At 42.1% G+C, this 26766-nt stretch overlaps 2 protein-coding genes across 4 annotated transcripts in view; both read left to right on the top strand.

Annotated features, from left to right (window-relative positions):
• Positions 1-11328, top strand: LOC108271565 (uncharacterized). Its single transcript, XM_053683759.1, has 15 exons — positions 1-69; positions 681-803; positions 896-1015; positions 1106-1228; positions 1320-1442; positions 1535-1654; positions 1748-1870; positions 5184-5258; positions 5346-5495; positions 5849-5970; positions 6541-6603; positions 6721-6777; positions 7020-7177; positions 8008-8127; positions 10368-11328. The coding sequence occupies exons 1-15, from the start codon at positions 28-30 to the stop codon at positions 10469-10471; spliced, it is 1623 nt and encodes a 540-aa protein (XP_053539734.1). The 5' UTR covers positions 1-27; the 3' UTR covers positions 10472-11328.
• Positions 11329-19620: 8292 nt separating this feature from the next.
• Positions 19621-26766, top strand: part of LOC108272075 (TUB like protein 1) — a 41615-nt gene continuing 34469 nt past the window's right edge. The window contains exons 1-2 of one of the 3 annotated variants that reach the window (XR_001813986.3): positions 19621-21868; positions 23786-23903. The gene's annotated coding sequence lies outside the window, so the exon portion shown is untranslated. The remainder of the gene's footprint in view (positions 21869-23785; positions 23904-26766) is intronic. The other 2 variants (XR_006983269.2, XM_017480234.3) reach the window with 2 other exon arrangements.

The following is a 26766-nucleotide window of genomic DNA, read 5'->3' on the forward strand; positions in this document are numbered from 1 at the left end:
AATCTGCAGAGCATTGTTACTGATCTTATGAAGCAGGTGACCAGTGGCAGGACGTTCATCACTGACACAGTGAGTACAGACACACAAACTTGTATTGTTTACACGTTTGCACAGTCATAAACAGAATGGTATATATTTATTGAAAACCTTGTTTGTTTTCATAGGGTTGATACTTTTTAATACTTTTTAGGTACTTTTTATTTCTGGTTGCACTGCCATAATTTTGCATATCAGTCAGTATTGGTAGTAATCCTCATAAGCTCTAAGTTTCACCAACATCTGTTTTTATGTGGGGCGGCACAGTGGCACAGTAGGTTGCATTGACACATCACAGATTCAGAAGAGGTTTGGAGGTCCTGGGTTTGAGCCTGAGGTCACAGGTTACTGTCTGTGTTGTCTCTGTTTGCATTTACTCTATGTTCTTAGGTTTACTCCCACCTCTCCAAATAATGCCAGTAAGATAAATTGCCTCTAGGTGTGAATAGCTGTGAGTGTGTGATCAATATTACAATATAATAAACTCTTGCATCCCATCCATGATGTGTTCCCGCTTCATACCCAGTGTTCCTGGGAGAGGGATAGGCTCCAGATCCACCGCAACTTTAATCAAGATAAAACAGTTACTGAAATTGAGTGCGTGAGAGTGTGTTTTTATGTGTATTTGTTTGTGTGTATCCCAGACCTCAGAGTTGACAAGTGATGTGCAGGGGGCTATTCTGCAACTCCAGGCTGGACGTGAGAAGCTCCAGAGTACAGCCAGCCCGCTGAGGGAACATCGCATGAAGGAACAAAGTCATATTGAGGTAAGCAATATTGTGTTTGGTTTAAAGCAAGTAAAAAAAATACAGTGCAAAACTATCATTGAAGTACCACTGTTATACATTGTGTACCCCAGACCACAGAGTTAAGTGATGTGCAGGGGACTGTCCTGCAACTCCAGGCTGGACGTGAGAAGCTCCACTGTACATCCAGCCCACTGAGGGAACATCGCATGAAGGAACAATGTCATATTGAGGTAAGCAATATTGAGTTTGGTTTAAAGCAAGTAAAAAAAATACAGTGCAAAACTATCACTGGAGTACCAGTTATACATTGTGTACCCCAGACCACAGAGTTGACAAGTGATGTGCAGGGGGCTGTCCTACAACTCCAGGCCGTTCGTGAGAAGCTCCAGAGTAAAGCCAGCCCGCCGAGGGAACATCGCATGAAGGAACAAATTCATATTGAGGTAAGCAATATTGAGTTTGGTTTAAAGCAAGTAAAAAAAAATACAGTGCAAAACTATCACTGGAGTACCAGTTATACATTGTGTACCCCAGACCACAGAGTTGACAAGTGATGTGCAGGGGACTGTCCTACAACTCCAGGCTGGATGTGAGAAGCTCCACAGTACAGCCAGCCCGCCGAGGGAACATCGCATGAAGGAACAAAGTCATATTGAGGTAAGCAATATTGAGTTTGGTTTAAAGCAAGTAAAAAAAATACAGTGCAAAACTATCATTGAAGTACCACTGTTATACATTGTGTACCCCAGACCACAGAGTTAAGTGATGTGCAGGGGACTGTCCTACAACTCCAGGCTGGACATGAAAAGCTCCACAGTACAGCCAGCCCGCTGAGTGAACATCACATGAAGGAACAAAGTCATATTGAGGTAAACAATATTGAGTTTGGTTTAAAGCAAGTAAAAAAAAATATAGTGCAAAACTATCACTGGAGTACCACTGTTATACATTGTGTACCCCAGACCACAGAGTTGACAAGTGATGTGCAGGGGTCTGTCCTGCAACTCCAGGCTGGGCATGAGAAGCTCCACAGTACAGCCAGCCCGCTGAGGGAAGATCACACGCAGGAACAAAGTCATATTGAGGTAAGGAATACTGCACCAGACTGGCACTGGTGTACCATTTGTCACGTATCGTGACGTAACGGAGATAAGGTAGGATGCAGTAGAACAGGTTTATTTAAGAGAGAGACAGGCAGACAAATCCAAAACGTGATCCACAAACGTAATCCAGTAACATGCAAAGTTCAGGCGATCGGCAAACAGGCATAAAGGGGCGAGGCAGGAATCAAGGTCGCGGTCACGGAAATACAGGGTCGAGAAACAAAACAAGAAACATGAACTATAGCGCGAGACTGGTAGCGGAGAAACCAGCGTGAACTATACTAATGAACCTAAACATGAACCTAAACATGACATGAACTAAGACTATGATTATCTATCATGAGGACTCTAAACTAATCTACAATACTATATCTTATCTATTCTAATATTCTGCGTTGTGTGCTGGGAGGAGCGCCATATATAAGCAGACATGATCAGTGTCGTAAATGCTCACAGCTGAGGGCGATTCAGACACACGTGAAAATCCCAGCCAATGACAGAACAGGGAGGAGACATGACGGAAACATAAACAAACACATGTGTCCAAATGTCACTACTGTCAACAACGGAAAAGCAGGTGCTCGTGCATTCGCGCTTAGAGCACGCTGCTTCAAGGGAAATTGTGACAGAACCCCACCCCAAGGGCACTTCTCCTGGAGTGCCATGAAACATCCATCTCCATTAGTGGCCCCGGCCCCCTGGGCAGAATGTCCCAAGCCGAGCCAGGAGCAGGCATTCTTGACGAAACAAAAACGCAGGGCGACGTACACGGCAGAGCAGGGAAGCAGAGCGACGTCCTCGGCGGAGCATGAAAGCGGAACGACGTCCTCAGCTGAACAGGGAAACAGAGCGACGACCACAGTCGGGCAGACAGGCTGAGCGAAGTCCTTGGCGGAGCATGAAGGCAGAGCGACGACCACAGCCAGGCAGGCAGGCTGAGCGAAGTCCTCGACAGAGCATGAAAGCGGAGCAATGTCCTCGAGGGAGCAGGAAAGCGGAGCGACGTCCTTGACGGAACATGAAGACAGAGCGACGTCCTCGGCGGAGCAGGAAAGCAGAGTGACGTCCTCGGCTGAACAGGGGAACAGAGTGCTGTACTCAGCAGAGCAGGGAAGCAGGGCGACGTCCTCGTCGGAGCATGAAAGCGTAGCGACGTCCTCGACGGAGCAGGAAAGCAGAGCGAAGTCCTCAGCGAAACATGAAGACAGAGCGACGTCCTCGTCAGAGCCTGAAGGCAGAGCGACGTCCTCGGCTGAACAGGGGAACAGAGCGCTGTACTCAGCAGAGCAGGGAAACGGAGCGACGACCACAGCCGGGCAGACAGGCTGAGCGACGTCCTCGGCTGAGCAGGGAGGCTGAGGCTCTGAGGTCACCAGGTGAACCTCTGGCATGGGCGGAGGCTGGGTGGCCGTGTCGGCAGACTCGGGCGTGGGTGGAGCTTGGGTGGCCGTGTCGGCAGACTCGGGCATGGGCGGAGCTTGGGTGGCCATGTCGGCAGACTCGGGCGTGGGCGGAGCTTGGCTGTGCGCGTCGGCAGACTTGGGTGTGGGCGGAGCTTGGCTGTGCGCGTCGGCAGACTCGGGCGTGGGCGGAACTTGGCTGTGCGCGTCGGCAGACTCGGGCGTGAGCGGAACTTGGCTGTGCGCGTCGGCAGACTCGGGTGTGAGCGGAACTTGGCTGTGCGCGTCGGCAGACTTGGGCGTGAGCGGAACTTGGGCGACCGGGTCGGCAGTCTCAGGCGTGGGCTGAACTTGGGCGACCGGATCGGTAGTCTTGGGCATGGGCTGAACTTGGGCGACCGGGTCGGTAGACTTGGGCGTGAGCTGAACTTGGGCGACCGGGTCAGTAGACTTGGGTGTGACATCAGGAACTTGAGACTTGACTTGGACTTCAGAGACTGGAGACTTGAGTTGGACCTCAGGGACTTGAGACTTGACTTGGACTTGGATCTCAGGGACTTGAGACTTGACTTGGACTTCAGAGACTGGAGACTTGACTTGGACCTCAGGGACTTGAGACTTGACTTGGACTTGGACCTCAGGGACTTGAGACTTGACTTGGATTTCAGAGACTGGAGACTTGACTTGGACTCCAGAGATTAGAGACTTGACTTGGACTTGGACCTCAGGAACTTGGTTGTCTGTGTTAACATCAACTTGGTGCCTCATCCGCTCATAATGCATGTGGAATGGAAGATCAGCACTGTTCGCCACATTAACTCCCTTCAACAGCTCATCCAAGTTGAAGCTCTGCCCTGGTTCTCCAAACTCCCTCAGAAACAGGTCCGAAAACTGCCTACTGTCCTCCAGTACCCAGGGTCTCATGGCTGCTACTCGCTGTGCCCACTTGCGAGCTGCGCCAAAAAATCGGAACATCATGAACTTAATCCATTGTCTCTCCCTTGGCTTTGGGTCAAACAGGCTTGAGAAGTAACTCTGGCAGTCTATCATAAAATAGTCCGGATAACCAAAGAAGCCATCACACCGATTGGGAAGGTCCATGAAAGTCCATTGTGAAAACTGCATAGAATCCAAGGCAGGGATGACTGGCGTGGACCTCCGGGTTCTGCGTCCTCTTCGTTCTCGTGCTGCATTCATGATAGGCGGAATATTCTGTCACGTATCGTGACGTAATGGAGATAAGGTAGGATGCAATCGCAGTAGAACAGGTTTATTTAAGAGAGAGACAGGCAGACAAATCCAAAACGTGATCCACAAACGTAATCCAGTAACATGCAAAGTTCAGGCGATCGGCAAACAGGCATAAAGGGGCGAGGCAGGAATCAAGGTCGCGGTCACGGAAATACAGGGTCGAGAAACAAAACAAGAAACATGAACTATAGCGCGGGACTGGTAGCGGAGAAACCAGCGTGAACTAAACTAACGATCCTAAACATGAACCTAAACATGAACCAGGAAACATGACATGAAAGACTATGGTTATCTATCGTGAGGACTCTAAACTAATCTACAATACTATATCTTATCTATTCTAATATTCCGCGTTGTGTGCTGGGAGGAGCGCCATATATAAGCGGACATAATCAGTGTCATAAATGCTCACAGCTGAGGGCGATTCAGACACACGTGAAAATCCCAGCCAATGACAGAACAGGGAGGAGACATGACAGAAACATAAACAAACACACGTGTCCAAATGTCACTACTGTCAACAACGGAAAAGCAGGTGCTCGCACATTCGCGCTTAGAGCACTCTGCTTCAAGGGGAAATCGTGACACCATTATTATAAACTTATATAAAAATATATGTACTAATTAATATGCTTCTCTCTCAGCACCTGTACAAGACTATGAAGGAGCTGGATGAGAAGAAGGCAGACAAGAAGGCAGTGCAAATTGTAAAAAGCATTGTGAGTGTCTTAAATTGTAACACATTATCAAATACAAAGTCCATCCAATGTAATTTTCAGTGACTGAAACTGTTCTCCCTCATTCAGAAAGCAGACATGCAGGCACTGGATACCAAGGTCCTCCAGTGTGATACAAAAACAGTGATGCTGAACAGGACGTTTCAGGATCTACTGACTGGACTTGAGGATTATTGTCATAAGGTTTTTGAGAAGATCTTCAGGGAACTGGATTGCAAGGTGAACAGAACAGATCTGTGACTTAACATGAAAAACCTTTTTTTTTGGTGGTCCTGCTGAAGCACACCCACAGTAGCTTGTCAAAATATCATTGCATAGATTTCTCATTTGTGTCAAAATTATTTAGTGATTGCTTGGTCTAGCACATTTGATTTTACTCAACAAGCCATTTGTAAGGTAAACCATATGCTACAGCAAAAAGAAGAGTACATGTGCACTGCTGCAGCTCTCCTTAACTAGGACTGACACATAATTTCATAGTCTGTAAAAAAATATTTGTTAATTTATAAGTAAAAACAAACAAAAACTCTGAATATACATCTGATTGTAATGTTGTGTCTCTTTGGTTTCAGTTGAACTACACTGAGCTGGATCTTATGAAGAAGCAGCTAGAGCTAGATTGTCAGATGAGAATTCACAAGGAGCTACAGCTGCAACGTGCCCCAGAAAGAGATGATGCTGCTGGTCTCAAGAAGTGAGTAATGCAAACAATGTCAGTCTATTTAAGTGAAAGAATCCTTCATAGCTTCTCCCTCTATAGCCAGACTCTAAACGATGCTGCTATATTACCATGTGGATTTTCTGCTCACTTGTATAGTATGTGATTGCCCCATTTAAGCCAAGATAGTTTCTTCTGTGCCATTGTATTTTCCATTTTTGATTGAATTTTTGGAACAAGTGGTTGCAGACCAAATTACATACCTCATAATGATCAGTAAACTGTACAAACCTTTTCCATCTGTCTTTTGGACACTCCACTTCACAGAAACAGCGTTGCTGATTAACATCCTGCTGTATTCTGCTGATGCAGGGAAATTCTCATTTTAGTTGTCTATGGCATTTGATGCTCTATGACATAATAATAAGACAAAACTTCAACAAATGCATTTATTTCATACAGACCAGATAACTGAGATGCTCTTCTGTTTGCTGTTTAGATAAAATGTATATGAAGAATACAGTACATAAAAAATACAGCAGTTATTATTATTATTATTATTATTATTATTATTATTATTATTATTAATTTCCTTCTTCCTAACAGACAGCTGACAAAATTCAACTGCCTCTCCTGTGGCCGCTGTGTCGAAATGAATACTCCTGGACCGTATGTTTGCTTTTAGAGCTTTAAATCCATGCAAATGTATTCCACATGAATGAGTAGTATATATTTATACTCGGTCCTGTCCTGTGCGTTTTCCTCTCTTTTGCTGGATGCTCTCAGACGCTTGCTGGTTTTGCCTGAGCTTCCAAGTTTACTCTCTCCAAAGGACCACAGGAGGTAAAGAGAATTTTTTTTATAGTTTATTTACTGGTTAAAATAATAGCATGTATAGGTGGAAAGAATTGCAACGAGAACAGCAATCAACTGACAAACAAGAAAAGTAACACAAGGATTTTACCCTTATACAATGAAGTTCTGCTTATTCTACAGAAATCTTAAATCCTACTTTCTATGCCCATACTCCACCTTCCTACAATTTCTGCTTCAGTAATTAATCTTCAGCCTTTTTACTTTCCCAGGCTGAGGACATGCACTAAACTGGACCAGTATGAGCAATCACCTACAGAGTGGAGTATGGAACAAACCATGATTTTCAGAGTGAGGGACGGCTGTGGTTTCAATGGGCATATCTACAATACTAGTGAAGTGAGAGTGCCCACCATCTCCCCCAAAAAAGGCAAGACCCCCTTTATTCCTTAATACACACTCATACACACTCATAATGTGATAATGAGTTATAATGAGACAATCAGAAGCAGCACGTGAAAATTCTTAACTAGGCCCTTGAATTTTGCAGTCACATAATAGTAAATAAATATGGCATTGTATGTTAAAAGATTTAGAATGGGTCCACTCATATTTTTGTTTTCTTGCACCTTGCTCTTTTGAGAACAAAACACCAACAGAACAAAACACCAACAAAACACCAACAGAGACACATTTCATACAAGGACAATCTTATAGAAATAAGTCTGTTATGATAAAATATTACAAGATTTGTAATATGAAAAGATTATTTTTACGGAAATCATATTTTTTACTGATTAATATCTATAAATAAGTATATAATGTTAATCAAGGATAAAGTCTGTGATACCCTAAAGCAAACCTGAATGATTAGATAGTTTTAAACATTTGCTATACTCTTCAGATAGATTGAAAGCATCTTGTAAAATGGTCCAGAAAACAACAGCAGCTGCTGCTACAAATTATGAACTCATTCATGGACCCTGTCTCATCATTTCTGAGATTTGATTTCTATATAATCTAGTATTCCAGTTTCCTAATCAAAGTGATCAACCTGATGTAAAAATACATTGTGAAAAACATTCCAGCTGTTCCTGTGTTCTATCCTTCACCATTAGTCTTTACTTTTACTGCATATTCATAAGTGCCACTAAAATGTAAATTGGATTTAACTCTCACACTTCACATGTAAGCTATTGTTCAAAGTTAGATTTGATTCCCTCTTTGAAAGTTTGTACTATTGTGTTTGTGTCACTACAGGCTACTGCAAAAACAAGGAGATGGTTAACCGCAGTCAGTTGCTGACACCTAGTGGAAGAAAGCCAGTCCGACTATTGCCATTAAGACCACAGCAACCCCAGACCCAACTCATCTGCCATGGTACGTTCCAGACACACACCATGACAACATGAACACTTAAAAGGCTTGTTTTAGACCTTGGAGTAAATTGCTTATGGTTCCAAAAACAGTCTGACACTGCAGAGTAAAAATGTCTGCTGTGTGGAAATGTTTCATATTTTCAGAAGAGAAAAATAGAGAATTTAAATTTGCAACAAATGTATAGTGAGTTTCACTGAGGGGAAAACGCAAAAAAAGTCTTAAAGGCAATACCACTAATCTAATCAATTATCTAAAAACTCTTCATTGTTGTGATATATTTTTAAAAAATATATAATAGCTAGCATTAGCAAGAAAAATAAGGAGCAACAGCACAGGGATTTGTCCAATGGCCACTTGAAAATAGGACAGTCCAAAAGCTAAACCCATGACAGACAAAATCAAAAGTTTATGGCTCTTTATGACCAACCCTTTTCACTTTTGGAGGTCTGGAGATTCCACCAATTTATTGAGCATTTGGAGGCTAAATGTCTCCCAAGTCACTGCTACTTTGCTGATGTTTCCTTGCAGGCTCTGTACAATGTTGTGGCGACACACATGACGCGATCAAAGATAACGCCAGAGACTTTATGTACATCACTGACATTTGGACTCTATAAGTATGCTAACCTAACCACTCAGTGGTTGAATGAAGATTTTTAAGTGAAAAGGGCAGTGATACATGCACAGGAGTTGCACATATCACATATGCCAACAACAATCTCCAATACTTTTAAACAAATGCTTGGACAGTAGAACATTACAAACAGTTGCACTTGATAAGAGATAATGCTCGCAATATGGCTAAGACTGTGGAGGAGTGTCTTGTTGCTAGCTTTGGCTGCATTGGACATACATTACAGCTAGTTGTGAACGAAGGTGTACTGAGTCAGCATAGCATCTCTGATTGCGTGTCCATCAGGAGAAAACTAGTTGGTCATTTCGAGCATTCCCATAGAGCCGCCGGGTAAAAAGTTGTGAAATTTGGCACTCTGATTGGGGAGCATCTAAGGAACATTCTGACCAAATTTGGGACAATGGCTGCCAACGCTCTGGCACCACCATTTGGTCAAATTTTATCGTAATTTGGAAGTACACTTATGGTCATAAGTTTTGAACCACGTGTCCAAAATGTAAAAGCCAGGCATCCCTGGATTCCCTAGGTTAAGGCAAATTCAATAAATCATATTAGATAAATTTCTGCCTAATTTGATTTTCTGCCATCTTGGATTTTGTCAAAAACATTTTTTTTCTCTACTGCTCCTACAAATTTTGTCTAATCATCACCAAATTTGGCACGCCATCTACCGATTAAACCTCACAAAAGAATTTTGAATACTCTAAATAGTTTGTCCGTAATGGGCCAAAGAATCTGACAGTGATGCCACCAAACAGGAAGCGAGGCTGTATCTTTGCTGACACAAAACTTGTTAGCCATGTTCAGGACCATGACCTGGAGCATATGCAACAGATTTCATGCCAATGCCACCTAGTGATCAAAAGTTACAATAACGTTAAAAATCCTTATATCTAACTGCCTTTTTACTGCTACTCCTCCAAATTTTTCCCAGTCTTCATCAAATTTGTCTTACATCATCTTGAGACCTGTCTGAACAGGAATATTGATATTCAATACCGTTCATTCTACTGTAATGCGCTGACAAATGCAAAAAGCAGGGTGTAATCAATTCATCTATGTATCCTCACAAAACTTGATAATTATCTTCAGTGCGATGTCTTGAATGCACACAAGATGTTCCGTGACTGCCCCACCTTGTGGTCAAGACCTTTAACATCTTTTTTTTTTTTTTCCTTATATCATTTCAAGAGGTTGTGCTAAATTCACAGTTGTATGATTGTTCATGAACTATTGTAGTGTATCTGTGAATGTGCAGCTCACCGAGTCTGAGTGCTTGGCCCCCGAAAATGCTGCTTGCAGCTTTAATTGTTTATTAATATCGATATCGGCTACAAGAAGGTGCTATTTATCAGTTATTGTATTGGCCCAATATTGGTGCATCCCTACTATAAATCATATATAATAAAAGTGATCAGATAGACAGAATAGAAAAGATAAAGCACATCAAATAAAAATCCAGTAAGGAATCCAAATAACAAGTGGATGTCCTCATTAAGGTTTAAAGAACCAAACTGGTAAAGTGCTGTAAAAACCTCATTGTGTACTCAGAAACACATTATTGTTATAATAATAATAATTCACTCTCTGACGTCTCATTTACCAGGTTCAAACTGCTTGGAGAAAGATAAGCAATGGTTCATTGAGGACTCCATTCCACAGACCCTTCAGTGCAGTCAGCCAAGAAAACCTGATGGCAATAATGACTAAATAAATACACAAGATAACATTTTACAATAATGGTACATTAGTAAATGGCAGTTATGTATGAACTTATGTATTACATAAATAAGCTAGTGTTCTGTTACACCCTCTTTACTGTCAGGGTGATGAGAATCACCTACAGTGGTGCTTGAAAGTTTGTGAACCCTTTAGAATTTTCTATATTTCTGCATAAATATGACCTAAAACATCAGATTTTCACACAAGTCCTAAAAGTAGACAAAGAGAACCCAATTAAACAAATGAGACTAATTTTATACTTATAAATGATCCACTATTACATATATTTGAGTGGCAAAAGTATGTGAACCTCTAGGATTAGCAGTTAATTTGAAGGTGAACTTATAGTCAGGTGTCATGTTTTCAATCAGTGGGATGACAGTCAGATGTGACTAAGCACCCTGTTTTATTTAAAGAACAGGGATCTATCAAAGTCTGATCTTCACAACACATGTTTGTGGAAGTGTATCATAGCACGAACAGAGGAGGTTTCTGAGGACCTCAGAAAAAGAGCTGTTGATGCTCATCAGGCATGAAAAGGTTACAAAACCATCTATAAAGTGTCTGCACATAGTCATAAGCTGTTATCTATTGAGCTCCATAAGGTGTACATGTTATGACACAGACTTGGAGCAGGATGCAAGTGAAGGTAAAGTGTCAATTTATTATGAACGCAAAGAAATCCAAAACACAAGGCAATAATCAGCGTGAATAAACAGTCCAGGGTTGAGCGATCGAGAATCAGAGGCAAAGAAAATAATCAGAAACATGGGACGCTCAGTCAAGCAGGGAGGCTGAGCGACGTTCTTCGTTGAATCGGCAGGCTGAGCAAGATCCGCAGTAGGGGAGGGAGGGTGGGGAAAGATCTTATGCATGACAGGAACTTGGCATGAGAGGTCGCCTCATTGACCTTCGGCTGGAGCTCGGCAGTGGAGACCACCTTGTGGGTCTCAGGCTGGAGCTCTGGAGTTGAGGTCACCACGTTGACCTCAGGCTGGAGCTCTACAGGAGAGACTACTTTGTGACTACTTTATCAGGAACTCCACCCACCGGCAGGCTGGGCTGGTGAGCCGGGATAACATGAACCCCAGCCACCGCTTCTCTTCAGGCTTGGTGTCCACCATAACTTTCTGGATAAACAGAAAATCCATCATATGGTTTGGGGGGAGTCAGGAATTTCCACTGAGGTAAAAGGATGAAGTTAAGTGCCAGCATGGTTATCTTGGCATGACGTTCCCTTTGCTCTCCTGCTGCATCCATGGTGTAGGTGAAGTAAACTGTTATGACACAGACTCGGAGCGGGATGTAAGTGCAGATAAAGAGGCAGTTTATTAGGAACACAGACAAATCCAAAACAAAAAGCAATAAACAACGTGAATAAACAGTCCAGGGTTGAGCGATCAACAAACAGAGAATCAGAGGCAAAGACAATCATCAGAAATGTGGGCACGGTCAAAGATCAAAACCAGGAAGCAGTAAACAATAACAACGGCTTGGAAATGACAGAACACTCTAGAGGTGCAGTGACTGATGGGAATCGTAGTCTCTAGTCCCTTTTCCGGTATTTACATAACAGTACACGTGATATGTCACTTTATTGGAAGCTCTCAGCATGCACACAAGAAGGAATCTAGGTTATTCTCTCTGCCACTGGCATTTAGGAGGGGTGAGACAGAACAGTACTTGCTGGATTATTAAAAAATATCAAGTGATTCTCTTTACATGCACCATTATCGTAAACTGTTACCCAATGTGATAGCTTGCTGCATAAAAATGTACATAAATCGTGATATCTAATGTAATAAACAGTTTCCTCTCAAGTCTCAATCATTGAACAGTCGATAACTTCAAAAAACAAAATAAAAAAACAAATCTGGTTTGCTTAGAAGGTCTATGGAGTATGATTTGAAGGTGTTTTTGGTGGGGGAAAATGTAATCCAAAGCACACTTCCAATTTAGATTGTTTAAAAGCCTTTATTTAAATGTCTATTTCATAGTAGAAAGATTTATTAAAAAAAAAAAAAAAAGGGAATAATGGGCTGCAGATCCAAAGTCAATAACTTCACTTTGATATGGGAAACATAAAGTTAAATCTCTAATGAAATCAGAAAAGACTAATGAAATCAGAAAAGACTCTGATGCTTGTATACACTTAGCACTGCTTGACTCTATAGTACACAATTATTAAAGAGAAATGATTCATAATCCCACTATCCGGTGTTGCCCAGATGAGGATTTCAGGGAATTTTTCCTTGCCATCATAGAAGGTTAATATGTTCACGTGATGTCTGAAGAACATAAAACAAATTTAAATGTAAATGTATTTGCAACTATTTAAAATGTTCCCTAACATTTATTTTAAACACACATCTTTTACAGGCCATGTACAGAACAGAACATTCTGATTAAACCAAATCAACGCCTAGCACAAACTGATGAATACTACGCCTTTGTTTAATTTTGGTTTTGGTTCACCCAATAAAAATAAAATAAAAAATGATAATGAAAAGAAACTTTAAGAAAGTAAAATAAATCCTTGCTAGGGCATTAGTCTTATTTTTTTGTGTAAAAATATAAATAATCTTGTCAAGCATCTTTTGCATTAAAAAGTAATCTAATTTTAAGACATTATATCTAAAGTTGTCTTAAGATACTCCAGCTAACATTGAGCTAGATTTAACCAGTAACAAGCTATAAGAATGGTTTGAATAATATTCCACAATTGTCCTCTTTTAAGAGTAAGACCACTTGTACAACTTAAATTTATCAATGAAGCAGCTATGTATCATGGTTAATTGTAAAATATATATGAATGTAACAAGTTAAATTGTCAAATGTTTAAAAAATAGAGTTAAGAGTGTTTATTTTTCACTGCTGTTCCATTTTGTTAATTCATTTTGTTGTTCCATGTGTTAAAACATTGATAATTCAAGTAAATATAACGCTGATCAATCATCTGTTAGGATGGTCTGAATCCTGCACTCTGGGATCGATTGCTTTAGTCTCTGCCCACATACCTGGAGGAAATGTGGTAATTTTCCATTCGAGTAAAGCTCTCGTGAAAGTAACATCGACCGTCATGCTTGTGACTTATTTCTCCTCTATATAGGTTATATTGTGCATGTTTAACTCAACTGTTTTATCTGTGTTAACTTGCTGACATATTGCAATGTACTTATATTTTGTTTCTGATGTGTGTGTGTGTGTGTGTGTGTGTGTGTGTGTGTGCACGCACACGCACACGTGCAGGTCCTCGCCTTGTACCGCTGGGATTGCTGCTCAGACAGGCAGGCTACAGTGAGGCATATGTCGCTGTTTAAGGAGAGCTGTAAGCTGGTGGTCGTGTACACGTTTCCTGAGGCCAGTTAGAGATTACCAGGGACAGTAGAGTCCCACCAGTTTGGAATCAAGTCCTACACAGTTAAAGGCCCCTGCACTGTCAACATGTCAGCCCTGGAAGAGCTACAGGAAGAGGTAGGAGGAGTGTTGCACACCCTGAATAGAGACAATTTACTGGGAATCTGTGACTTTTTGAACATAACAGGCATACAAAGAGCAGATGTTAAAGGAAAATCACACATCTCATTGGTGACTCACCAATAAAAGCACCTTGAAAGAGAGTAAGTGGCAGAGCTAGAAGACAAAGGGATGTCAGAGTTATTACTATTGAAAGACAAAATTGCAGATATGTTAAGTGGCATCGATAGTGAAAGGGCACACACTGAACATGACATTCAGGAGACAGTGACACCGAAAGAAATGGATGAACTGAGTATTGCAAGTGAACAGCAAAAATTTGGAGTCATGCAGACTACTACAGTTAATGCTGCTGTTAATGGTTCTGTGCACCAAGCTACTGCAGGCTCTCCAGTAAACACCCAATCTTCAGCCAATGCCCAGCAGAAACAAAAAAACAAAACAAAAAAACATTAAATGTTAAACGTTAAATATTGCCTGTGCAAATGAGGCAGAACAAAGAAATAAAAAGAGGTATAGCACCCCGCAGACAGCTACAAGTGTAAGTGTGTTTCAGTCAGAGGATCCACCACCTACAAAGTGCTCCGTGAAAGAAGCTAGAGCTAAGGTACCACCAGAATTGATGACAGAGTTAGCAGAACTTAAGACAGGTGTTGCTTCTCTTTAGGGTCTTAGTGTAGAAATAGCTCCAATTAAGGACACACTACAACAGCCTATGTTTCATCCCCAGTCCTATGGGCCACCTTCAGCGAGGATGCCAGGCAGAGACCCCCAGCCAGTTTCCCAATAGCAGTATTATAGCAGCCAGAGCCAGCCCCAAGCCCCGGCCCCAACACAGCCCCAGTATGCCCCTCACCTGTACACTAACCACTCTGCTCACGTCCGAAGTAGGTGCTTTGTCTGCCAACAGACCAGATCCAATGAACATTGTACGTACTGCTACCGATGTGGGAGTGGAGAACATTTCCAAGCTGGGTAGAAAATCAGAGGAGTTAGACCATCAAGAGAGGCTCCTTTAAATGAGAGAGGGTTACCACTGAGGGACGAGTGTTAACCATAGCTAGTGGAACTTCCCAGAACTGTGCAAATTGTGGCAAGAAAGATTCACCATGGGACCTGAAGCAATGTTCATCCTGTAAAGAGACACTGTATTGTTCCAGAGCATGTCAACAACAACATTGGACTGAACACAAAAAGAAATGCACTCACCTTATATGTGACAAGGGCAATGGAAAGTCTCCCTGCAAAGACAAAAATGCACACTACGTGCCACCCCTCGCTCCAGTTGGCAATTTGCGAAAAATCACCTCACTAGTTGGCAGCCAGTGTCTCGTTGAATGCTATCTGAATGGTCACCAACTCCAAGCTTTATGGGACACAGGGTCCCAGGTGTCAGTCATTGATGAAAAATGGAAAGAGGAACACTTACCGAGCTTCAGACTGAGAGATGTTTCAGAAATCCTGGACTCACCTGACCTCACATTGACTGCAGCAAATGGAACTGAAATGCCTTACCTGGGATGGATTGAGACAACCTTCCGGCTCGCTTCAGAAACTAACCAAGCCAATGAACTGTTGATTCCAATGATTGTGATGAAAGGGTGTCACTTGTCCCATCCCATCATAGGTTTTAATGTCACCGAGCACATCTTGGCAAAGACTGAAGAAGAGCAAACAGTACAGTACTGTGAAGAAATCTTTCCCAAGTCTCAAAAGAAATAAGGTGAGAGCTTTCATGCAGGCTGTTAGTGCAGAACAGGTAGATGAGTATGCACTGAAAACAAAGAAAGAGATGGGTACAGTACCAAAACACAGTAGCATTCAGATTGAGTGTTGTGTAGCTGCCCAGCATTTTAAAGATGACATGACCATGTTGTTTCAGCCAGATCTGAACCCCCAGTGGCCAGTTGATCTTGAGTTCTATGACACACTAGTCAGAGTCAAGAAAGGTGTTTTTCCAGTCATCACTGTTGATGTTTCCAACCCAACTGACCATGACATTGTTTTGCCAGGGCGCACTGTAATTGGCACAGTACAAACCGTAATGACTGTGTTACCTGCCCAGATTTTTGAAAAGGCTTCAACACCAGCCACCGTGAACCACACCAGCATCCAGGTCCCATGTAATGGTAGTGAACAGTGGGATTCACCCGTAGCTGAAAGTTACTTGAAAGAAGAACAGAGACAGATAGTTAGACAAATGCTCAGAGAAGAGTGTCATTCCTTCTCAAGATCAGACAACAATATTGGCTGTACTGAAAGATTGCAAATGGCAATCTCTCTCAAAGTCCCAGAACCAGTCAAACGTACATACATGTCAGTACCCAGGCCACTGTACCAGGAGATGAAAGGTTACCTCCATGACCTAATAGCACAGGGCTGGGTTAGGAAGTCGAACTCGTCGTATTCTTCCCCTGTTGTGTGTGTGAGAAAAAAAGATGGCACCCTTCGGTTGTGTATAGATTACAGAGACCTGAACTGTAAGACTCATCCTGACCGCCAGCCCATCCCTCGGGTCCAAGACATCATGGACAGTTTGGATGGTAATTCCTGGTTCTCTCTCCTGGACCAGGGAAAAGCTTACCACCACGGATTTATTTCTGAAGAGAGCAGACCAATGACAACTTTTGTTACTCCATGGGGACTCTATGAGTGGATATGCATCCCTTTCGGCCTCATGAATGCCCCTGCTGCTTTCCAACGCTGTATGGAGGAATGTTTAGAAGGACTCCGGGATGACATCTGCATCCCTTATCTGGATGACACAATGGTCTTCCGCAAAAGCTTTGAAAATCATGTGGAGGATGTGCGAAAAGTGTTGAAACGCCTCAGAGAGTATGGCATTAAACTCAAACCAAGTAAGTGCGACTTCTTTAAACCTGAAGTCAGTTATTTGGGGAGAATACTCTCTGCAGAGGGAAGTAGAGTTGATCCAGCAGATTTTGAAGCAGTTAGGGCCTTGAGAGACATCAGACCACAGAATGTGGGCCAGCTCAGAAAAATGCTTGAGTTACTCACCTACTACACGCAGTACATTAAAGACTTTTCCAGAAAGGCCAGTTACTTGTACGATCTCTTGAAAGCAGATTCCAATGAGGTCCCTGAAAACACAAGAAAACCAAAAACAAAGAAAATGACTCATGTTGTGCCCTCAAACAAGCCAATCACGTGGACCGACCAGCACCAGCAGGCACTTGAACAGCTGATTGATTCTTTGCTCCATCCACCAGTGTTAGGGTTCCCTGATTTCACTCAGCCGTTTACAGTACACACTGACGCATCACATCAAGGCTTGGGAGCAGTATTGTTTCAAAAACAAGATGGCAAACTGAGACTGGCTACCGCTCGTTGACAGCAGCTGAGAAGAACTACCAATATCATGCAGGCAAGTTAGAATTTTTAGCTTTAAAATGGGCAGTCACTGACAAGTTTCGGGATTGTTTGTACCATGCTCCAACGTTCACTGTGTATAGTGACAACAACCTGCTCACGTATGTCCTGTCCACTGCAAAACTGAATGCAACCACTTCCAGGTGGGTTGCAGAGTTGGCTGATTTTCACTTCACGATAAAGTACTGACCAGGGAACGAGAACAGTGACGCAGATGCTTTGTCACTGATGCCAGTGGATGCAGAGTCACTGATGAGAGAATGTTCTGAGGAGTTGCCACCTGACACCATAGCTGCCACCATTCAGGCCATTGAGGTTCAGGAAGCGACCCTGCCATTTTCAGACGTATGTATGTCAGTCTCCACCGAAAGTGAGATAACCACTGCATCAGTCAGTCCTATACCAAAATATAAGTTAAGAGATGCACAAAGATCGGACCCATGCATCTGTCCTGTGCTAGATAGTAAACTGTCAGGCTCCAAACTGCTAGCTAGAGAGCTAAAGCCACATTCAGCCCAAAGACAAAATGCCTGTTCAGAGAATGGGAAAAGCTGACAGTAGACAGTGACGGCATTCTGTATAGGAAAACCAAAGCCCACAAACAGTTGGTCCTACCAAAATAGTACAAAGGAAAAGTACCAGAAGAGCTGCACAATAACATGACACCAAGGTGATGACCGCACAGTATCTCTAGTACGTGAATGTTTCTTCTGGCCCTACAGTGCATCCGGAAAGTATGCACAGCACTTCACTTTTCCCACATTTTGTTATGTTACAGCCTTATTCCAAAATGGAATAAATTCATTATTTTCCTCAAAACTCTACAAACAATACCCCATAATGACAACATGAAAGAAGTTTGTTTGAAATCTTTTCAAATTTATTAAAAATAAAAAAACAAAATATTCACATTTACATAAGTATTCACAGCCTTTGCCATGACAATCAAAATTGAGCTCAGGTGCATCCTGTTTCCACTGATCATCCTTAAGTTGTTTCTACAACTTGATTGGAGTCCACCTGTGGTAAATCCAGTTGATTGGACATGATTTGGAAATGCACACACCTGTCTAAATAAGACAGGTGTGTGCACAGTTAATAATGCATGTCCACAGTTAACAATGCATGTCAGAGCACAAACCAAGCCAATTTGTCTGTAGACCTCCGAGACAGGATCGTATCAAGGCACAGATCTGGGGAAGGGTACAGAAACATTTCTGCAGCATTGAAGGTCCCAATGAGCACAGTGGCCTCCATCATCCGTAAATGGAAGAAGTCTGGAACCAGCAGAACTCTTCCTAGAGCTGGCCGCCCGGCCAAACTGAGTGAACGGGGGGGGGGACGGGCCTTAGTCGGGGAGGTGACCAAAAACCTGATGGTCATTCTGACAGAGCTCCAGCGTGTCTCTGTGGAGAGAGGAGAACCTTCCAGAAGAACAACCATCTCTGCAGAACTCCATCAATCAGGCCTGAATGGTAGAGTGGCCAGACAGAAGCCACTCCTCAGTAAAAGACACATGACAGCCCGCCTGGAGTTTGCCAAAAGGCACCTCAGACCAAAGATTGAACTCTTTGGCCTGAATGGCAAGCGTCATGTCTGGAGGAAACCAGGCACCACTCATCACCTGGCCAATACCATCCCTACAGTGAAGCATGGTGGTGGAAGCATCATGCTGCGAGGATGTTTTTCAGCAGGAACTGGGAGACTAGTCAGGATCGAGGAAAAGATGAATGCAGCAATGTACAGAGACATCCTTGATGAAAACCTGCTCCAGACCGCTCTGGACCTCAGACTAGGGCAAAGGTTCATCTTCCAACAGGACAACGACCCTAAGCACACAGCCAAGATAACAAAGGAGTGGCTATAGGACAACTCTGTGAATGTCCTTGAGTGGCCCAGCCAGAGTGCAGACTTGAACCCGATTGAACATGTCTGGAGAGATCTGAAAATGGCTGTGCACCGACGCTCCCCATCCAACCTGATGGAGCTTGAGAGGTCCTGCAAAGAAGAATGGGAGAAACTGCCCAAAAATAGATGTGCCAAGCTTGTAGCATCATTCTCAAAAAGACTTGAGGCTGTGATTGGGGCCAAATATCAAAAATCAACAAGTATTGAGCAAAGGCTGTGAATACTTATGTAAATGTGAATTTTTTGTTTTTTATTTTTAATAAATTTGAAAAGATTTCAAACAAACTTCTTTCATGTTGTCATTATGAGGTATTGTTTGTAGAATTTTGAGAAAAATAATGAATTTAATCCATTTTGGAATAAAGCTGTAACATAACAAAATGTGGGAAAAGTGAAACGCTGTGAATACTTCCGAGATGCACTGTATATGCAGTCGGACATTGAGCACTATGTGACAAAAGCCTGCACCTGTCTCAAGCAGAAAAAGCCATGCCATGAAATGAGAGCTCCCTTCACAATATTGTGATGACACAGCCATTTGAACTTGTATGTATCGATTTCCTCCATCTCGACCGATGCAAAGGTAGATACAAGTACATCCTTGTCATTGTTGACCATTTCACCCGTTTTGTTCAAGCATATGCCACCACGTCAAAGTCAGGGAAAACTGCCGCAAACCTCATCTTCAATGACTTTGCTCTCAAGTTTGGGTTTCCCTCCCGCATTCATCATGACCAAGGGGGAGAGTTTGAAAATCAGTTGTTCACTCACTTGAAGAAACTCAGTGGCATGACCAGGTCCAGAACAACACCATATCACCCGATGGGGAATGGCCAAGTGGAGCGGATAAACAGGACATTGTTGCAAACGCTTAAGACGCTGACTGAAACACAGAAATCAAACTGGAAAGAATCTCTGAACAAACTGGTGTATGCCTATAACTGTACCCGTTGCGAAGTGACAGGTTACTCACCATTTTATCTGCTGTTTGGGAGATCACCTTGGCTTCCAGTTGACATGCTGTTCGGACTGTACACAGAGTCAGGATCCAGACAACCAGACTATGTGGAGAAATGGAAATGGGGTATGGAGGAAGCATATGCAATTGCAAATGAGAATGCTCAGAAAGCTGCTGAGAGGAGTAAAAGGTATTATGATACCAAAGTGAGGAGTTCAGTGCTACAGCCTGGTGAGCGGGTCCTGATCAAAAACCTGACACCAAGAGGAGGACCAGGTAAACTCCGTGACTACTGGGAAAATACAGTTCACACATTGGTGAGACAAATGGGATCTGATCTGCCGATCTATGAAGTGAGACCAGAAAAGGGTAAGGGACGTTCCAGGGTCCTGCATAGAAACCTGCTCATGTCCTGTGATCATTTACCTTTTGAGACACAGCCTGAAATAACTAAAAATGACAAAAGTAAACAGAAAAGAAGGCACACGCATGTGGCACAGCCAGAAGACTCAGATGAAGACAGTGGAGATGAATATGACCTTCATTATGAGCCAATTCAGGTCCCCACACCACCAGCAGTAGCTACTGAGAGACATGTTAAGCAAGAGAGACATCCTGAACATGAGCCTGAACCAGTAGAACAGAGAGTTGAACTAGCAGTCCCCGTTGCCATGCCAACCCAGCCTCTCATTGGAGATCAGCCGGAAGAGCTCATCACACCTGAAAACGTGCCGGATGAGGAGATGAACGTACCTGCAAAGAATCTGCCTGATTCACCAGATGCCTCTCCTACATCAAGTGCTGCTGAACCTGAGGATCTGACCTACCAGCTACCACAGAGAGAGAGACACCCGCCAAGGTGCATCACCTACGATCAACTGGGTACTCCGTCCTGAAATACTATCCGGCCACAGCCGCAGTTGTTGCCTTTCTACCGTGCACCAGGTCTGGTCCCATGGTTGCCACCCTTGCAGCCATACTACCTTCAGCCACCCTGTATGTATGGACTCCAGCAAATGTGAGTTTACAGACGTGACATACTGAAATAGAACCATGAACTACTAATGGACTGTTTTCATAGACTGTTTTCACGGGCTGTTGAAATGAACTTTGAATTTGCAGACTGCACAAATCTTTGAAACCGATGGACTGTTGATCAAGAGTATGTGCAAAGACTCTTTATGGACTGTTTATACAGTAGCCAGTCAACAGATATGGACTGTGAATATGGACTGTTGACATATTTGAACTCTGACCTTTGACCTAAGTACAGAAGAGGATTTCCAGTGTCAAGTTCTTGAGAGACTGTTTAAAGGACAATTGTTTGATTGATTTAATGTCGAGACGACATTTATTTTGTAGGGGAGAGTGTAACAAGTTAAACGGTCAAATGTTTAAAAAAAGAGAGTTAAGAGTGTTTATTTTTTCGCAGTTGTTCCATTTTAATGTGTTAAAACATTGACAATTCAAGTAAGTATACTGCTGATCAGTCATCTATTAGGATGGTCTGAATCCTGGGAGCCACTCTGGGATCGATTGCTTTAGTCTCCGCCCACATACCTGGAGGAAAAGCGGTAATTTTCCATTCGAGTAAAGCTCTCGTGGAAGTAACACCGTTCGTCATGCTTGTGACTTATTTCTCCTCTATATAGGTATGTTGTGCATATTTAATTCAACTGTTTTATCTGTGTTAACTTGCTGACATATTGTAATGTACTTATATTTTGTTTCTGATAGTTTTTGAGTAAGTTTTGTCGTGTGTGCCTTGTACTGAAAACCAGAACAGCGCTAGCTTGTGTTTAGCTGTATTTTGAACATGTGGACATGAAAGGCATACTTTTATTTGTACTTTTACTTAAATAATGTCTTAATGTATTTTAGGTTTACTGTTTTGTACAAATGTTTGGTATGTGTATATTGTTGTATTTTTGACAATTGATTCGAGTAAAGCCCTCGTGGAAGTATGCTTGTGACTTATTTCTCCTGTATATAGATAGGGGGATAACATGAATGGGACTGATGTACACTTTATTATGAAGGAGTTGTAAGTGTAAGCATCGATTGGGGTTTCTACTGCAATACAGAATTCAAATTCTCTAAGAACATTCACTAAAGTAATTTTTATTAGTGTTTATCTTGAAACTGAATGTTCTAAATTTAAAAGTGCCTGTTGTAGGAGCCTTTGCTATCATTAATACTTTGGATATATGAATCAAGTAATTTTCTCTGTCTGATTTGGATCTTAGTGTAAGTTGCAGTAGTTACAGAGCTTAATTTGAGCTGTATCGGTGCCTCTAAAATATCGCACACCTGTGTTCCTGAACCTTTTCTTGTGGATCCGACACCTCTGCAGATGGATGTAAAGTCTCCCGCAGCAATATTATCAAAATAAATAGTTTGTTTTTAATTCACGAAAAGTCAAATAGAACAACAAAAAAAGGCAATAGAAAATGTTGCAACTATCCAATCAATAGCCTCTTTTACATAACATAATCATTTCAAGATCAAAGTTCACCTGAATTCGTTGTCATGAAGCGAAGCCTACAGTTACATAGCATGCTTTGTAGAGTGTGTCATTGCGAAAAGAAATCCGTTATCATTACCAGCATTTTTTAAGAACACAAACAAGATTCTATAAGGCAAGAGTCCAAGAGAGTGAGCAGCAGCAGGTCACTGATGAAGCAGTTTGCTGACTGTTAGAGACAAAGGAATCTCAGATTATGTCCTTCAGTCCTCCGTCAGCCTTTTATTTCTCTTAACTCTTAGTTCTGTGCTATGAGCGAGAAAGTGTGGTTTACCGCAGGGTATTCAGGCCTGTGGAGTCTAAATGAACACACACACTGACACACATGCTGTTCACAGAGACATCCAGTTTATTTCGTCTAGAACAGGAGTATTTATACACATAGATAACAGCATTGCGTAGTAGGCGGGTTTCTACTTGTGCAGGTGCTAGACAGATTTAGACAAAACACACAGCACACTACGAAAATAAGTCTTTTCAAGATATAGAAAATACATGTGTCAGCTATAATAAAGGATGACAGTTAATCAGCTTATTCAAAGAGGTAATTAAATGAATACATTCATCATAGGTATTTGATAGCACAGAGACACACAAACAGCAACTATAACCCAGTATTCCCTGTATCTAAGGTGTCTTAATAGCAGTTCATAATATAAGAGAGTACATGTTATAAGAGAATTCCTTTCACTGACCGTTCCCACGACTAGCAGTGATGACGCTATAGCCTGATTGAGGAAGGTTTTAGAAGCACTTACAAGGCTAAACATTGTCAACCTGCGCATGGCTTTGAAAGTGTGATTGACTGCCTGATTTAAATAGAGTTAACAGCCCATGTACAGTCATTCAGGCTTTTAGGGAGTACAGGGACTCAAATAGACAAAAAGGACTGAGAAGGACTGAGGCAGTTGTTGGCTACTGTGAACACCATACTATGTCCAGTGTAGCGCGAGCAGGGTTTTTCCAAAAATCAATCTTATTGGTAGCTCGCAGCATGAATCCCTTCTCATCCCCACTATCTCTTCTCTGATGTTTCTGAACATAGTGGGTCCGACCGCTTACAAAGTTCAATCCTGAGCAATTTGTGTGCTCATGGATACGTAAGGGACACAGGGAGGAGGGAGGACACTGACGTGACAGCTTTGTGGAATATTTAGTCTTAGGTAAGATGATTTTTTTAAATTATGTTGTGCTGTTAATGTTCATGGTAAGTATGCTTACTGTCAAATTTCTGTATGCGCAAGAACATATTTTGAGCACATAAAAAGCGTGGTAAACTACAACCGTGAGAGGAAAGTAGATGTTCACATGGAAAGGGAAGAACTCTCTCTGCTTTGCTCACCCAAATACTTTTTCTTTTTGTCAGCAGTGGGTGGGCCCAACTGACTGGACTGTAGCCTCAAATATCCTTGGCTAACTAATTTTTCCAGAAATCAGTAGCTACAAAACTTGTACAACAAACTTGAACATTCAACAGATTTTAAATATTAGTAATTGATACTGACTTAGAAATAGTGAAAAAATGAATTGGATACACTTAACATATCAGGGTTGCTGAGTACTTGCTATTATTTCAGAAATTGTCAGCTAATCCCATGTCACCCTGATTTTATCTGCAAGGTTGACAATGTTGCTCTAAAACAGGCTGTACATAATGTCTAGATTATACTACACCTCTATGCACTGTTGGACATCTTTTGTGTTATAGGTGTTAATATAGCTGCAGGTCTTTTTTTTTTTGCTTTGCTTCCACAGTAATCTCTCTGTTCTCTTTTACATGCTCTCTCTTTCTCGATAACTTTTTTCACCTTTATATACTTGTCTTATTATAGCTATTAAGTATGACGTTAAGATTTTCCATTGCACATGACTCTCTGTTTCTAAATTCCTTCAGGTTGTTCTGCTTTGGTTTCTGTTTACATTTATATTTATTCATTTAGCAGACACTTTTATCCAAAGTGACTTACAAATGGGGAAATACAAGCAAAACGATATATTACGCAGAGAAAAATACAAGAAGCGCTATAATAGAAGATTTTTAATTAAGTTCTAGAGAAGCAAAGTGCGCAGAGTAGAGGTGTAAGAGCCAGTGTAAGTTGTTTTTTATTTTTTATTATTATTTTTTTAAAATAAATTGGGGGCTTGGCAGGTTAGGAGTTAGTTAAGTGTTCACGGAAGATGTGGGTCTTTAACTGTTTGTTTCTGGAAAGGGACCTTGAGCCACGCTGAGTAGGCGCTACTAAGCGTCGGTCGTTAACCGATTGCAGATTGTGTGAGGGAACGTAAGCCTCAAGGAGAGTGTTTAGGAAGGGGGATGCTGTTCCAGACAAGGTGTTGTACGTGAGCATCTTCTGTATAAGGGTTGACTTTGACTCTCTGTCTCTCTCCAGAGTAGTCGTATATTCCTGTTGTGGTGTATGTATAGATCCCTAATAATGGTTCAAGCCCAGGGGCCCTCAAAACCCTAAGGCCACTGTTTTTTGTCTGGCTTAACTCCGTCTCGCTTTCATTTGGACTCAGTCTTGACTTGGTGTTGAATTTGCATCTTTGGGTCATTAACTGCCCATTATGAGGGATCTTATTCAGTCATTTTGACAGCTCCAACATCCTTATTAGTGGACCTCACACTTAAAGATTTGCAGAAGGAAATAAGTAGGAAGATTATGCAATTGCCTATATTTTCCAGGTGCTGCATAAACCTCCATAAGCTAATATATTTTGAATGCATTTTTCCTTCTATGTCTCTACCCTGTGTATACACTTTTTAGCATCACTTGGTGATGCCTGGCTGATTTGACCACGCATGGTTTGCAAAACTCTTTGGCATTTTACTCACACATAAATGGTGAACTTCTGGAGAAATGAAGGAATCCATATATAACTTGTAAAGGAGAACTGTCTCAATAACCATAAAAGGACAATCCAGGACCTCTACATTGTGTCAGGTCTGAAGGCTTTTTTACTGGGCAATGCAGGCACTAGGTGTAGTTGCCAGTATTGACATAAGCCTGAACTCCAAGTCAGTGAAGAGGCACTACCTCCCCAAAAAAGTTTTCAAAGCAAACTGAAATTTGCTCTTAAGTCAGACACCAATCCTTTTTCATTGCCTACCCATAGTATCCCACTGCCCCTAAAGTCACAAGTGAAACAGGAACTAGAGTATATAGAGCAGCAAGGGGTGTTTTTGAAGGTGGAACAACCAACCATTTGGTGTTGTCCTGTCCCCCCATCTGGGCTGAATATACACTGAGTAATGCAGCTGTCACGGTTTCCCCTTTAGGCAGCGCGCTGGAGAGCATGAGGGCGCGTGAGCGTGTGCACAAGCAAGGTGCGGGAGCGCACGTTCTTCGAATGTTGACAACCATGACATTGTTTACTATGGACACGTGCATTTGTTATGTTTCTGTTTTGTCTTCTCCCTGTTCTTGGCTGTTGTTCGAGCATGTGTCTAGATTGGTGTCAGCCATCAGCACTTAACCTTGATTATGTTTGCTTATATACTGTGCGCCTCACAGTACACTGCGCGGAGTATTAGATAAGATACATTAGATTAATTATGTTCCTTGTTAGATATAGTTATATAATTAGTTTCACGTTAGATTAGTTCATTTAGTCCACGCTGGTTTTTCCGCTCCCAGTTCATAGTCATAGTTAATGTTTTTTGTTTTGTGTCTTGACTGTTTTCTGTGACTGCGACCTTGATTCCTGCTTTGCCCCGTTTATGCCTGTCTGCCGATCGCCAGACCCTTTGACTTTGTCTTGACTACGTTTTGGATTATGATTTGGATTTATCTGCCTTTGTCTCCTTTAATAAAACTGTTAACTGCACTTGCATCCATCCTAATCTCCCTTACGTCTCGTGATGTAACAGCAGCTAGATGGGAGAAAATTACTTCTTTCTGTTAAACACACATTGGGCCAACTAGAAGGTGCAAAGTATTTTTTATTTATTTATTTATTTTTTAAACCACGTTTTAGTTTTATAACCCTGTTGGAAAGGTTCTGTTTCAGTCATCTGTGCTTTGG

The sequence above is a fragment of the Ictalurus punctatus genome, chromosome 11 (genome assembly GCF_001660625.3).
Source record: "Ictalurus punctatus breed USDA103 chromosome 11, Coco_2.0, whole genome shotgun sequence".
In the NCBI taxonomy this organism is placed as follows: Eukaryota; Metazoa; Chordata; class Actinopteri; order Siluriformes; family Ictaluridae; genus Ictalurus; species Ictalurus punctatus.

Excerpts from the sequence above, each read along its gene's own strand:
- LOC108271565 (XM_053683759.1), top strand. The coding sequence starts at position 28 with ATGAAGCAGGTGACCAGTGGCAGGACGTTCATCACTGACACA. Across the intron at positions 1,871-5,183 it reads AGGAACAAAGTCATATTGAG|CACCTGTACAAGACTATGAA; the intron begins GTAAGGAATACT and ends CTTCTCTCTCAG. Across the intron at positions 5,496-5,848 it reads TCAGGGAACTGGATTGCAAG|TTGAACTACACTGAGCTGGA; the intron begins GTGAACAGAACA and ends CTTTGGTTTCAG.